The sequence below is a fragment of the Primulina huaijiensis genome, unplaced genomic scaffold (assembly GCF_012295235.1).
Source record: "Primulina huaijiensis isolate GDHJ02 unplaced genomic scaffold, ASM1229523v2 scaffold37775, whole genome shotgun sequence".
Lineage (NCBI taxonomy): Eukaryota > Viridiplantae > Streptophyta > Magnoliopsida > Lamiales > Gesneriaceae > Primulina > Primulina huaijiensis.
In genome coordinates this window covers 212,672-227,298 of record NW_027358831.1, presented here as the reverse complement: position 1 = coordinate 227,298, position 14,627 = coordinate 212,672, and the positions used below count along the sequence as shown (strand labels likewise).

The window sequence follows — 14,627 nt, the reverse complement described above, 5'->3', positions numbered from 1 at the left end:
ACTTCAATGTCGGCCAAATGTTTTTTAGTCACAAATGAATGGAAGAACCTATGTCTTGATCTTATTTTTCTGGGCCTTTCTCACCATTGTCACTCCTATGCTTATACGCCTCTCGACTTCTGCTAAACTCAGCGCCAGATTTGATGGTATGGAATTCATCTTGTATGTGGGCTCTATTGATTTATGTTGTTGGTTATATATTTATATGTTCTTTCATTCATCAATCTACATGTTTACAAGAAGTTGAATCCTGCAGATGACCAAAGGCAAGTGATGAAGGCTTTATTGCCTAGAAGGGCACTGGGGAAAATCAGAGTATCACCGGCACCCGCACCGGCGCCTTCTGTGGAAAGTGGCTTTTGGTGATGCTGAAAATTTTACTTCGTCATGATCATGCTGTTGTCGGGGAAAGGTCCATGAAGGGCTAGCTATGCCCAAGTGTCATGAAATTCATATTTTTCTCAAGATAGAAATTGCAAATAGTCATGGTTGTGAATATGCATACTGCAGGTAGAATCACATGGGTTTTATCAGAGGAATACTCTGTTTCATTTCAACTTCTTTGATACAGCAAGAGTTATTTTGTATTGAAAATCTTTTATTTGAATGAAAACAAATCTCAACATTTCAAATGACCTTCCATAGCTTCGTATCATTCTGCAGTAAGAGCCAGTGGGATAGCTTAGACAAATACTATTTTGGTCAATTAATTGAGGAAAAATGATAAATTTAAAACACTCACTTTATAATTTTGTAATGTGCAAACACTTATCACGTGCTGGCGAAATTAAGTGCTAAAGTTAAAACTTCATCTAGTCTAGTTTAAATAAGCCAACCACTCCAGATTCTATTACACGATACTTGGTATTTCGCATGTTAAATAGCTTCAAAATGCATATATACACAAATCAACTCACACCATATCACCATCCTCATCGTTATTAACTTCCATTAACATGGTGGTGGACAGCTCCGGCGATTCTTCGGAAATGCGACGGAGCGGATCTTATCCAAGTTGTGCCACCAATAAACTCTTCCGTCAAATAAGGTTCCGCCTCTTGGCTCGACAGATTACGAGACCAATTTACCCTCTTAGAGACCCTTGCACCTAGTCCGTAACATTTGTACTCTCCATAGTATGCAGTCCTATTCGTAAATTCAACAAGTTAAGCATGAATAAGGATAACTAGACTTGAAAGTCGTGGAGCCAAATATTTTTTTGAAACGTATTCCATGTACTTTTAGTTCCTTAAAATAGTTCGGGTTCGAGTTCAAAAAATTCAACCTTTACCCAAGTCAAATAAGATCGATATATGACGATCAACTATCTCCTTAACTATATCTAAGAAGATTGAAATGAATTACCTTTGCTTTGAGAAATTGCCCCAATTATCCCATCCTTGAGGCAAAATAACATTTGACATGAAAGTGAATGCAAAAACCACCCGAGAATAAGCACCCCACGGCCTCCCTAACCTCCCTAATACTGCACTTTTTAGGCCAGTGATCTTGCAATTTACAAACGTGAACCCAGTCTCCTCCGCCTGTGACTGCCGCCTCTGGGCCGTTATCGCCCCCGTCCCTCGTGCTAGAGAGTGCAAATGACACTTCTGCACCACCATATTCATGATAAAAAAAAAAAAACTTGAGTCTAATTTAAAAAAGACTCTGTACTCCTAACTCATAAAAGATCATGGAATATTGTCATGGTCGCATAAATTAACACAAAAAATGTTTCATGGATCAAGAATTCACGATTACAGTTCGCTTAAAATCGTCCCCCAAGCAATAACCACACCGGAGAGTAGGTTATAAACTCGTTATTACAATGCATATTGATGCATTGATCGGGTGACATTACCTGAAAGAAAGAGGCTGCATTCCCACAAATGAAATCGGTATCTCCTTCAATATAACAATTGGAATAATAATGTCTTCCCCTATCATCAAGCAATGTATCTTGATGGCATAAAATTCGACAACTTATGAATGCAACCCTGTCACCAGATACTCGCAAAGCCACGGCTTTCGCTCCCGAGCCATACTCATTCTGACTCAAATTATAGGAATAAATCTTACTCATCTTGAAGTTATAAAAAAAGATAAAAGTATGTCTTGAATCTTTTTAATTCTTGAAAACGGAAGTAATCAAATATGTAGAGTAAAAAGATTAACCTGAATTGTGAGATATCGAGCCATAAAATCAGATCCCAAGACTGAAAATGTAGGAGACTTTAAAATTTCTCCACTGTCACTCCATGTTATTATAGTTTTACTAGCATTAGTTGTTCCACTAAATGTAATGAAGGGTTTATCTTCTGGAACCACAATCTTTTCTCTGTAAATTCCGGGCTTGATTAAAATAAACACGTGCTCCGAATTATTCGAGTTCACTGCATCAATGGCATCTTGAATTTTTCGGTAATCTCCATTTCCAAACTGGTCTACTTCTATAAGAATAGCAGTTGACTGCTCATTTGAATAATCTGATCCATTACTAACCAGACAAAATCCCAGGAAACTTAGCAAGAAAATAGAACGAAAACCCGTCATTTTTGGCTCAAAAGTAACTGAAGAAAAACAAGAACTGGAGTCGGCTGAAATCGAGATTATTTTCAGGTTGAAAATATTGTATTGCATGTATGATTTCGAGAAGCTGGAGGTAATTTTCTTGGAACCAAAGTAGAAAAGTGTGGAGTACAGAAGCAGCACAGCATGGAAGTACGTACGATGATTTAGACAGACGCTTCACATGTTTGAAAAGTAACTGTCGCCGAAACATGCTATGGTTTACGTGCTTACTAGCTACATGACCTTCTGTTTCTTATTCTCTCAATATCTCTCTGTTTTTTGTGAGGAGAACGTCCAAAGTGGGCCGGCCCGAAACCCGAGATAACTCTATATTTGGGTGGATGGGAAATTGTCAACCCTGTTTGGCAAAGCGAGCCAACTCGTCAGTTTGTAATTATATTATGTGATCTGGAGCAGGTTGATTCACAATCACAACCCATTATTTTTAGGCCACGGTGGTCGGCTCGTCAGTTGTGTGGGTCAGGCGAAGCTCGTCTATTTGACGGGGTAGTCAACTAGTCGGGCATTGCCTATTTTGACTAATTTTTCGTAATTGGACTGATGATCGGATTAGTTTATCTTTAAAAATAGTTCAACTGATCCGACCGATTGAACTGACTATTGGAACTGAAAACCGTCATATTATATAAAATAATAATAATATATTTTAAATATCTTAAATGTCTGTAAATAAATAAAAAATATTTATTTAAATTTTAAATATAGACAATATACAAATAATTAAATATATCTAATATTGCTACAATTATTTTTATTGAAATTTAAAATCAAAATAATCATATATATATATATATAAATTAAAAATAAATTTTTTAAAATTAAAAAAAAAATCGATTTTTTTTTTAAAAAAATTAAAATCTGAGAACTGGTCAGATCGGTTCTGATTGGTCAAACATTTTTTTACCATTGTCCAGATCGGAGCCGTGATTGGTTCTCGTTCGAACCAACCGATCTAGTCCGGTTTTGAAAACACTAATTTTGACAGTTGTACGACAACTAATTAACGAAATAAATTTTCACTATATTTATTCTATTTTATTAAAGTTGAGGATATGATAGAAACCGTCAAAGACATCAAAATATGTAAATCCATTTTTGTCCTCCATTATGGACAAATTTACCAAAATTGTTTGTTTTTTTTTTTTTTTTTTTTTTATCAAAATTGCAGTTTAATCTCTCACTATTTCTTATAATAACATTTTGATTCTCGTTTAAATATAAATCAAATGAATTATTAAAAAGCCCTCAAGTTAAGAGATCAACCCAGTTATTGTTTAAGAAAAATTGTTCTGTGATCAACAAGATTCAAATGAGATACTTGATTTACTTTTGTTTCTTTTAAAAAAATATTATTTTAAGAAACCATACTAAATAAAATATTTTTGAAATTATGTATTTTTTGTGACCAATCATCGTCCTCTATTAATCAAGAACAAGTTTTACTGCAGGAGTTGACTCAAAAGTTAACGAGGATACATACAATTCAAATGAGATATACCTCTAATCAGATTTAGGAGAAGGATTACAAGCTGCTGCAAATTAACGGAAATCCCACATAGTATTATTGAAACAATTGCATAAAATTCATAGGTGTCAAAGATATATATTTTCATCAAATATATTCATTCATTTTCTCAATGAAATGCAATTTGCTATGTACAGAAGATGCAGCAGATGCTTTATTTGATGACTGTAACATAGATGTTGTATACATATGTTATACGTACTCTCTTTTTTTTGTTGCATACACAATCATAACACTTTAAAAATAACAGCTATTGCCCTTATTTTGGATCATAATGTCCTTATTACCATTTTTCCAAAGACTAACGGAAGTAGACTCACATTTGATAGTTGTGAACATTGTAACACATTCTTTTCTTGTTCATAGAGGATTGATCTCATCATCTTTGCCCGTTGTTTTGCATCTAACTCGGCAACCATGATGCTTAGGCTTCTCCATATCTTCTGTTTCGGAGTCGCTCGGTTCTAAGAAAAGACCTTGGAGGCATCTCCTTCTGATCCTGGGCTTGTACATAACTTTCTCTGCAGTGGTTGTGCTAAATTCTGCCTTTTGTATGGTGGGGGCCATGATTTTGTCTCTTGACTCGATGGATTCTTTCGGTATATTGGCAAAAACCATATGAACTCCGGGATTTCGTTCACTGATGGAAGAGTTAAACACCAGAGAGTTATTGATGCTCTGTGCATTGTTGTTCACATAAGTTTCAGGTGGCTGATCTTCTAATGTTCTTGGACTCTCCATTTTATTAGCATGCTTAGAATGGCTCTCTAAATCCGTGGTCGTGTCAGAACTTTCAATAGGGTCGATCTTGTAGCTTCTGTGAATGTGGATTGGCCCTTCTGTCCTTGAAGAATCTGACCCCAAATGCATTGATGCGCCTCGGTTTTCTCCAGCAAGGGTAATTACACTTAGTGGTTTGTCATGAACACCACTTTTGGGATCTCCAAAGGACATTTTATTGACAAATGTTGAGAGGCCCTCTCTTATTTCTTTGTACAGTGGCACATTTTCTCCTCTTGGTTGAGTAGATTGTTCGTCTTTTTCGAGAGCCATGCCTTGTTTCATCTCTTCCTTTTCCACATGCATTGGGTCTGAATCACTCCCGGTATGGAGATTCTTTGTTTTTTGTGCTTCCGAGCCAGATTTTGGAGTCAGAAAACCATTAATTTCCTTCTCTATCTCTTCCATATTTTTCGTTTTCGTTACTTGCTCCACTACGACTTTCACTTCTTTAGTTTCTTCGGGATTGGCACTCGACTCGTGTTCATAATTCAGATCAGGAGTGTCTTGTTTCTGGGATGGCTCTGATGACTTCTGATGCTGTGCAGGGGCTGTTGTATTACCTACATCGGATACTATAGGAGGCACAACTTCCATCTCGTTGTGTGTGATATTTGTTTCGTTCGTGCTTAGACCACTAGAATTATGGATATTGTCATTTTTATTATCTGCCTGCTGCTGTAGTTCTACGGGCTCATGTTGAGACACTGCAGGCTTCGGTTCATCCTCGTTTGGAATGAAAGAAGGGATATTAGATTGAGATATGGATCTTTTTGCTTCTTTTGATGGGGAAGTAGGCTGAACTCTCTTGATGGATGGAGAGGATGCTAGCTTTGGAGAGCGGGGGGTCAAGTATGATGGGGAACGAGGTAGTGATTTTTTTTGGGGAGTCGAGGGCGTTTGAGAGGCTTTAGGGGATGGAGATGAAGTTGGAGAACGTGTTTTAGGGGATACACGAGATGGAGACGAAGTTTGGGGAGGTGATCTTGATTGAGATGTCTGACGAGAGGGTGATGCTGGTTGAGACAAGGCTCGGGATTGAGAAGTTGAACGAGATAGAGATGAGGTTTGAGGTTCGTTGACAAGGTCAGTGGGCGTTGCATCGTTTGTGGGTTGTATAGCCGTTTGCACTTCTGTTGAAGGTGTTGTCGTAGGTTCGTCGGTGATGGTTGACGGACCCGCTTCTTGTTTCTCGGGTTCAGTTGTAGGTAGAGTATTGAAGAAGGCAGCGGTTGATGAACCCGGCTCTTGGTTCTCAGGTTCAGATGTAGGTGGAGCCTTGAAGGAGGGACCGGTTGTGCTGGTGGGGCTGGTGGCGATGGTGATTGGTCGGCTGTCGGTTGGAGCTTCAATTTGAGGTGAAGGGGCACGAGTAGATGTCGGCTGTGATGCACGTGGACGTGGTGTTATACGTCGTTGAGTTGATGTCCAAAACCGGAATGGAAATGATCTTCGATCTGCCATAAATGTTCAATAACAAGACAGAGAAAAGAGGATAGTTTTTGAATGTATGTTTTGGAAAGGGATTGATATGTGACCAAGGAAATGAGATATCTTACTAAATATGTCATTGGAACTGTAGAAAATTCCAACAAATGACATTTACGACATGCATTCTTTTTGTTCCTTTTACAGCTTCTTTGCCTATCCGAGTAACCAACTTTGCTTGTCCAAGTATTTGGCCTTCTCCGACGAATTTTTCGTCCAAGGGTACCTTTGCAAATGGCCAGCGTCGGTCAGGATATTTTGTTGAAATTGTGCTTTATTTTCACGTTTTATGTACGTAAATTATCCCTAAAAAATCTTCTAATTTTTATGTCATCTTAAAACTCATTACTCTTTTCAACACTAACATAGATACTAGCTTTTGCCATACAAATTTTTTAAAAAGGGTAAGTTGATAATTTTCCCGATCTCTTTCAAAAAGGTCTTTCTAAATATAAATCAATAAAAAGGTTAATATTTGAACAGTAGAAGTGCCATGAGATGCATGTGAAAGGCGAATGATAGACATAACCCAACGAAAAAGTAAAAGGGAAACCAGAATTTGGGCAAACCATTATATGCGTCGCTGACTTGTTAAAGCAAAGCATAGAAGATTACCAATTTGAAGGTCCTTAAAAGATACTCATGAGAGAGGGATTTAATTAACAGAAAAATTTTCATGCCAAATTTACAATTAAAAAACTATCGGATTCCATATTCACATATAAATCATCGAACACGTACGAATTCAAATAAACAAGATCATACCTGGAGATAGAAAGCATGAATTAACTACCTGAAACCTACTACTTCCAAAGCATTCAACATGTATTGTACTGTTCAAGCAGCCAGATTTCCACAAAATCTACTGCCCCATACTACCTCCTTTGTCCCGTAACCTGAATCCTCACATTTTTCTGAAAGATAACAAGCGCACGGTAAGCTATGAAGATCAGCATGCGAAATAGTAACCATATCTGGACTCGTAAATGCGAGTCAAATGTCACATGAAGTATGATGTGAGCCGTGAGGGAAATGACATGGTTCAAACGTAACATATGGATGAAAAATGAGATGGACTTCAAATAAAATTAATGTGAATCGAAGGGGCTCGAGCAAAATGAATCGAAATCAAAAAATCAGTCAGACCAAATTAGGGTCAAATATCCAGAGATGCATCATCAAAGCCATAAAGCATGCAGCACTATGATCCAAAAGATCAAGAGGTGAGTAGAAACACTGCAGCATTCATTCAAAGGAATCAAGAGATGGCAGACACACAGGTAGCACTTGGCCTGAGATCAAGAGGTTCCCCAGAACAATACCAGGTTGTTTAGGCCCAACACTGAGATCATACCTTCAAACCCAGTAAAATAGTAGCAAGAAATAATTAAATGAATGCACAAGTGTCAAAAAATGACAACATGGACATTTCGGCACTCGTAATTCTATACAGCAAATAAGAGACTTGCCACCTTCGAATATAGGTAGCAAATTTTAAGTGCTTTTGACCCAAAAAAAATAGAGAGAGAGAATGATTTCAAACAAATCAGGAGATGGTCAAACTTACAAGAGGGACTAGATCAAGTGCAACTAAACCGGAAAAGTATCAGCACCCCTAATCATCATTATGCTTTTCTCATGCAACTTGGCTTTTAAAATGGTATTGATCTATCTGGTTGTTTGTCTCCCGCGGAAAGCTTCTGGTTTTGCCACATTCACATTTAGCTCTTCAGATGGAACAAATCCCCGAGATTCCATAACTCCAAGCATCCTTTGAGCATCTTTGGTAAAACCACCAGCCGACAATGAACTAATAATCCTCACAAATTCATCACGCCCCAATTGCTCTTTCTTTGACTCCACGACTCCCAAGCTTTGAAGAGCCTTCTTCTCGGACCCAGCTCTGGAGTACATGTCACAAAGGCTTATATGGACTTCAAACGGTGGAGCCTCTCCCAGCTCAATAATCTTATCCAGTATCTGTTCAGCTTCATCAATAAGCTGCAGCTTGCCCAACCAATCAATCAGAACTGTATAAGTAGAAACCCCAGGATCAAAGCCACCATTCTCGAGCTCCAATAGAAGATTTAAAGCTTTATCCAATACATTCTTATTTGCATAGGCTGCTATCATATTAGCAGGGCATCTGTCATCCGGCCTGTGCCCAAGTTTCATCATGTTATCAAAACTATTTCTAGCCTGCTCCGGATCTCCGGCTCGCCTAAATGATTCAACTAGTAGTGTATAGGATTCCAAACTTGGCTGGAAACCAGCGAACTGCATGGCGGTGGCAATATGTTGTGCTCCATTAACGTTACCTTGGTGGGCAAAGGACCCGAGCAAGGCCATATAAATTTCTTTTGTGGGTTTTATGCCACTAGCTTCCATTTTTTTCATCAACAAATCACCAGATTTAGGATCACCAGCATTTACATAAGCCATGATCATAGAATGGTAGACGTTTGCATCTGGTTGGAATCCACGAGCCCTGAAGCTCTCATATGCTTCTTTGGCTCTATCAAGATTCCCTGATTTGCTGTGCATGTGAACCAAAATGGTTGAAGTCAGAACATCAGGAAGAATGCCATTTTCATCCATCTTCTTTAGAATTCTGTCAGCATCTTCCCAGAGATTTTCTCTGGAAAGAGCATCAACCAGCTTTGAATAATCGTGTATGCTAGTTTGAAAGGACTCTTCGCCAAGTACAATTTCTGCAATCTAAGCACACCCATAGAATTTAATCAAGGATCAGAAAGCAGAAAGACCGTGCATTCAACCATTACCATGTTAATATTGATGATAAGAAAAGAAAATATATAGAATGAAAACATGCTTGTCCAGTGTACTGCAATAAAAAAAACATCATCTTATTCCAAGTTGCGCGATCTAATAGCTAGAATGAAATATTTTAAGGGTCGACGTGATAAGCTATCAAATACATATTCGTCGAGTTCAATTAATTCATGTTGTATCAAATATAATGATCATGCTACAAAGTTGTATGGTATTAACTATCTCCAGTAGAATTAGTTCTTGAAGCATAAATATCATCTACACCACAAGAAAGGACAGCATTTCATTGCCAACTGCCAGAGAAGCAAACTGAACTCAGCCAACAGGAGGTGAATTATAAACTATGACAGAAAACCAAAATGCTGATTTGACTACCTTAAGGTGCAGACGAGGGTTCTGTTGTTTCAATCTATCGAGAAAATTATTCCAGTCAATCCTCGAAGGCTGGAGAAGGCCAACCCATTCACTTAAAAGAGGAGAAGGATCCTCCTCCTCTTGTAGTGAAAGAATCCTATCAGTAAGTAATTTGCACTTTCCAAATATTTGTTTTGGCTCTTGTGGCCACATAACTTTGCCACTCTCATGAACTTTATCAGCCACCTCAAACCACTTTGGGTCAGATAAATCAAGTCCATAAATCTTGTACTTTATCTTGCCATGCCTTTTGGGAAGAGCGACAGTTTTCATTTTATCTTCAGCCACGTCTTTGGCATATCCCACCCCTTCCTTTCCATCAATATTTTCTTTGACCAAATTATGTTCTTCATGGGATTCTATTTGAGGATGCTCTTCCCGAAGGCACTCCAACCTCTGATAGAACTCACTTTCTTCCATCCTTTCGCGGGCCCATTTAAACCGAAGCTCTCTCAGCATATCTCCCCGAACACCCACTTCACCAGCAAACCTATACATCTCCTTAACTTCCTCTGACTGAAGAAAAACCTTCATCTTTTCCTTTTTCTTTTCTTTCACCATGTCTTGCAGAACTGCATTGCTAACCTCCCACACTGTTCTCCACAAATCCTCGCTAAAGTCCGGTGAGGATGTGGATGCAGTAACCCCAATCATTTGCTCAAGACCACCATTCTCCATCTCTGTTACAACCTTCTCAATAATAATCAATATCATCCCATCAACTGTCTTCTTGTCACAATCAGGATAAACTTCATTGACCTTTTGACGCATCGACCAAGAAAATCTAGACAAGAACTCGTTCATGGATGCATCATTTTCAGACTCACTATCCGGATGACTGAACGACGCATTCAAATTATCTTGTTGGGCTGTGTGAATGTGTCTACCATGATTTAGATCAAATTTCAGGTATTGAGTGACCCGAATGGAAGATGAGGCAACAAAAACTCCAGGTGAACTGATCAATGTAGGCGTGGACACAATAGAAGTAACCATAGATCTGTATCCACCAGAGCATGAAGACAAAACTCTACCATTGAGTTTTGATAGGCTAATGATTGTTCGCTTAAATAGGAAGAGCCTAAAATTCATTTCTATTTTTATCACTGCCCTCAAAAGGAAGCACTGATGTGGATCTATGGCACCAATCCAAGCCACAACAGAAAAGATTACAATAAATAGAAAATCCCACAATAGACAAAACCAAAACCGATCTTGAACAGCTGTTACCACTTGGGAAATCAAATAGAGAGGTCAAGACATCAAATTTCCTGCATTTAAAATAGACCAAAACATAAAACGAAAAAGAAAACATATGGAGGACAAGATTCCAAGATTTCAGTGAATTCGCAAAATAATTAACAAACATTCGTGAGTTAAGCAACAAAATTTCTAAAAATACAAATTGATGAATAGAAAACGAAATGCTAAAAACGCACAAAATCCAAAAGAAAAATCACCACACACGTCTATCAGACATTTGAGACAATGCCAACAGAGCACATACAAAATTATGCATTAAACTACAGATTAATTTCATCTTTTAAGAACAAGAAGAAGCTCTCACCAGAGATCCAGAGCCTCATTTCACGGAAACAATAGTTATAAAACCCCACCACAAATAGCTAAACCCTGCTCTTCAAGTGCTGACGTTTTCGTCCAGTTGGAAAAGTCTCTTTTGCCTTTTGCCCCCAAAGCAAACTACTCTACCTCAAAAGTTACATATTTTTCTTATTTTTAACAAACTAGTATTTTCTTCTTATTTTATGTAATTAAGGATTAAAATTATTAAATATTAGAGTTTGAAAATTTATTAATATAATATAATATGATAACTATGTAAAAATTGTAAATATTATTATAAAATTTTATCGTACCAAAAATGTTTATATAATTTGAAATAATGTTTAAATAAAATAATAATATTTAATTGTTAAATTGATTTCTATATTTTGATTGAGTATAGTTATTTCTAATAAAAAAAATAAAAAATCTATAAATTTTATTTTATTCTGTCTATTAAAATTTTAAATAATAAATAAATAATTTTCAAAAAGTCAAAATTTTTGTCATTTATTAAATAAAATAAATTTTGATAACAAATTTCAATTATTTTTGATAACATGTTAAAAATAATTTATATTGAAGTTTTAATTAAGATACATAATAATAAAATAACAACTTACAGGCAATTAATAGGCCAAAATTTACGACACTTTTTAAAAAAGTTTGAAAACATAATATTATAAAAAAATATTATATTTTATTTAATATGATAGAAAGTAAAGAGAATTAAATATAAAAAAAGTAACATAAAACTCAAAATTATAATCAAAATTAAATAAATGATATAACTAATATAGACACTTAAGTCTAGTTTATATTTTTAAAAGACATCAAATTCAAATTTCAATTTTTAAAAAATTGAAAAACTTCACATTTAATCAAGTATTTATTTTCAAATATTTAATGTTATATATGATTATATTAATACTAATAAATATTTTCATTAATAGTAAATATTTTGGTAAAAAGTTTTTAAAAATAGCACAAACCCTCTCTTTATATATTCATAGATATAAATATAGATATTATGAAATTTAGAAAATTACTTGGATATAAAACATATATATTATAAAGGGTAAAAAAAGTACTCTTTTTTTACATTTTGAATATGAAACACATTTTCTTGTTCATATAGTATTCAATAGCTCTTCCAGTTTATATTGGTTAAATAAAAATATTTCATCCTTATTTTTTTGTATTGTAACTCGAGATTTATCGATTCGATGCGATCCCACCACATGCTACGTGTGGACAACTAATCCATAACTCGGTTTTTTTTTTTTTTTGGAATGGAATTTGTGACCTACTATTATACGGGTGAGACTTTTAAAGCCAGATTTCAACTCGGTTTTTTTTTTCTTTCTTCCGTACTAAATTAAGATTTTAAAATAATTAAAGAAGTTGCAGCGACTTGGCTTAGGTAAATTATATGCTTTTGGAATTATGTTAACTTGTTCCGATAATTTATATATGTAGTATTTGGGGAAAAATTCCTTACTCTGTGACATTTCATTATAACTTTGGAGAAACACCTTGTATAATTAAAGATTCGAACTTGCTCAAATAATTATAATGACAGAAGATAAGATAAAATAATCAAATTGATTTTTTAATTCTATCTATTTTGTATTTTAGATTTTGATCAATACAACATTTTTTGAAATGCCAAAATATAAATTATGACCAAAAGATAGAATGCTTTTGATTTAAAATATGTTTTTCTTTGCGAGTTTTAATTTTTTTATAACGTAGAATGCTGCAAATAGATTGCACAAAACCATGTGAGATTCTTGCTCCCTCTGCAAACACACAAGCTTTAATGCACTACTAGAATTTAATCTTAATCTCGATGGATAAGATTAAGAGTAAACAATCTTAATTTGTTCATCAACCTGTTGAGAAGTTTTCTTGGAAGAAATCTTGTTGTTGTGCATCCACACTTTGAAAACATGTCTCCTAACCCCGACCTCACCGCAAAATTGCTGCACTTCCGTATCATTTTCTCTAGGAATCCTCCACCCCAGCTTCTCCGCAAATCCAAGCATTTTCTCCTTCTGCTCCGCCGTGAATTTAGTACGTTGCCCCTTCTTCTTCGCGGAATGCAGCGATGCCGGCGCCATGAAGGAGTTAAAGTTCAGCTCCTCGCTCGAAGAGTCTGTCCCAATGCTTCCGTCGCCACCGACGCCTTTGAAGGCAACTTTCAGCGGCTGCACCATCGAAGTCCAATGAGTCACGCCGCCGCCTCGGTGTTGGACCATTGAAGGAGAGGGAAGCGTCGTGGGGAGAAGGAGAGGGCGCATCAACACCGACGTCTTTCTCTCTCCGTGGTTGTGTTTACGGTGGAAGTTGCGGTGGCAACTGCAAGCGGCACATTTAAGAGCTTCGAGGGTTCCTTCCTCGCCACTCGGCATGAACTCTCCGCAGCCGTCGGTTACGTTTCCGCCGGTGTTGGCGGCGTGATTCTTGAGGCACTCATGGTAACTGGTTACCTGCAGAGTTCTTGGCCTGGCTTTAGACCCGCCTGAACTAGGGTCTGAAATTCTTGTTTTTCCCTGTGGAATCATGGGGTTTTGAAGTGAGTAATTCATGTTGTAGTGAACTGAAGAGCTTTGGATTCTCACTCCATTCTCTTCACCACTCGAAGCCATTTACGTTTAAACCCCAAAACTCTAAGCCACAAAACCTTAACGTTATGCTTACTGTGTTATAATTTGATCGGTGATCTACACGATTAGCTTTTGATCACATGTCCAAAACCAGGACCCAAATCAGGAAATACCACAAAGCATTCTGAGAGACGAAAAAAAAAACCTATAAAACACGAGAAGGGTTCCCAAATTTAACAACACAAAACTCGGAAAATATAATAATTTGTAACATCAATGGAGTCACTTATGAATTATAAGCACTGCTGTGTGTGCGTGAATGTGTGTTGCAGTGGTTCCAACGGCCAACTAAGTATCCGACAAGAGACAGCTAGCTTTCTTTGTTATGAGGAGGAAATCAATCAAACAGATGAGATTCAGATTTGTTCTGCACACAAAAGACAATTCATAATGTCATGTTCCATCATCTTCCACACCCGCACCCACTTGCTTGGCCCCATTCCACCTTTTATGATTGCATGAACACCGCCTCTTTGTATATATAATAATATTTTTGATCACGAAATTTATAAAATATTATTTTTGGTTATGTTCTTAGTAATTTATTTATGTCTCTAGTCTACTAACTTGAATTTCTTTTAGATTTTAGTTTTTTTCATTAAAATGTTGATGTTCTCGGATGCGTTGATAATATTCAACGTTGTAACATTATTTTTCGATGTCATGTCTGTGATTCCTGACATCATATAAGTATTCAGGTGAAAATTGAATGAAACTTAAAAAATACAAATTATTGTATTAAAATAATGAAATGATCGATAATATGATAAAAATAAAAAAAATATACAAATTACTAAGCAAAA

General features: G+C 36.4%; 4 protein-coding genes across 7 annotated transcripts; all 4 read right to left on the bottom strand.

Moving 5' to 3' along the window:
* Nucleotides 1-805: 805 nt before the first annotated feature.
* Nucleotides 806-2,713, bottom strand: LOC140968820 (putative pectinesterase 11). The gene is made up of 4 exons (XM_073429937.1): nucleotides 2,176-2,713; nucleotides 1,862-2,050; nucleotides 1,366-1,610; nucleotides 806-1,146 (listed from the first exon to the last, which is right to left on the bottom strand). Exons 1-4 carry the CDS (start codon nucleotides 2,638-2,640, stop codon nucleotides 942-944), a joined length of 1,104 nt encoding a protein of 367 aa, XP_073286038.1. The 5' UTR covers nucleotides 2,641-2,713; the 3' UTR covers nucleotides 806-941.
* Nucleotides 2,714-4,477: 1,764 nt separating this feature from the next.
* Nucleotides 4,478-5,494, bottom strand: LOC140968812 (uncharacterized). Its single transcript, XM_073429928.1, has one exon. It carries the CDS (start codon nucleotides 5,492-5,494, stop codon nucleotides 4,478-4,480), a length of 1,017 nt encoding a protein of 338 aa, XP_073286029.1.
* An 879-nt stretch (nucleotides 5,495-6,373) lies between these two features.
* LOC140968736 (uncharacterized) lies at nucleotides 6,374-11,262 on the bottom strand. Of its 4 annotated transcripts, none has more exons than XM_073429823.1 (5): nucleotides 11,160-11,262; nucleotides 9,554-10,863; nucleotides 7,953-9,103; nucleotides 7,151-7,299; nucleotides 6,374-6,611 (listed from the first exon to the last, which is right to left on the bottom strand). In XM_073429823.1, exons 2-3 carry the CDS (start codon nucleotides 10,682-10,684, stop codon nucleotides 8,054-8,056), a joined length of 2,181 nt encoding a protein of 726 aa, XP_073285924.1. In that variant the 5' UTR covers nucleotides 10,685-10,863; nucleotides 11,160-11,262; the 3' UTR covers nucleotides 6,374-6,611; nucleotides 7,151-7,299; nucleotides 7,953-8,053. The 4 variants fall into 4 exon arrangements, with proteins under 4 accessions (XP_073285924.1, XP_073285925.1, XP_073285922.1 ...); XM_073429824.1 differs by having other exon boundaries at nucleotides 7,179-7,299; XM_073429821.1 differs by lacking the exon at nucleotides 6,374-6,611 and having other exon boundaries at nucleotides 6,650-7,299.
* Nucleotides 11,263-12,889: 1,627 nt separating this feature from the next.
* LOC140968793 (zinc-finger homeodomain protein 2-like) lies at nucleotides 12,890-14,218 on the bottom strand. The gene has a single exon (XM_073429901.1). The coding sequence runs from the start codon at nucleotides 13,804-13,806 to the stop codon at nucleotides 13,018-13,020; it is 789 nt and encodes a 262-aa protein (XP_073286002.1). The 5' UTR covers nucleotides 13,807-14,218; the 3' UTR covers nucleotides 12,890-13,017.
* Between the last annotated feature and the right edge of the window lie 409 nt (nucleotides 14,219-14,627).

Excerpts from the sequence above, each read along its gene's own strand:
- LOC140968820 (XM_073429937.1), bottom strand. The coding sequence starts at position 2,640 with ATGCAATACAATATTTTCAACCTGAAAATAATCTCGATTTCAGCCGAC. Across the intron at positions 2,051-2,175 it reads CTCGATATCTCACAATTCAG|AATGAGTATGGCTCGGGAGC; the intron begins GTTAATCTTTTT and ends AATTTGAGTCAG. Across the intron at positions 1,147-1,365 it reads GGCAATTTCTCAAAGCAAAG|GACTGCATACTATGGAGAGT; the intron begins GTAATTCATTTC and ends ATTTACGAATAG.
- LOC140968812 (XM_073429928.1), bottom strand. The coding sequence starts at position 5,494 with ATGGAAGTTGTGCCTCCTATAGTATCCGATGTAGGTAATACAACAGCC.
- LOC140968736 (XM_073429823.1), bottom strand. The coding sequence starts at position 10,684 with ATGAATTTTAGGCTCTTCCTATTTAAGCGAACAATCATTAGCCTATCA. Across the intron at positions 9,104-9,553 it reads ACCCTCGTCTGCACCTTAAG|ATTGCAGAAATTGTACTTGG; the intron begins GTAGTCAAATCA and ends GGGTGTGCTTAG.
- LOC140968793 (XM_073429901.1), bottom strand. The coding sequence starts at position 13,806 with ATGGCTTCGAGTGGTGAAGAGAATGGAGTGAGAATCCAAAGCTCTTCA.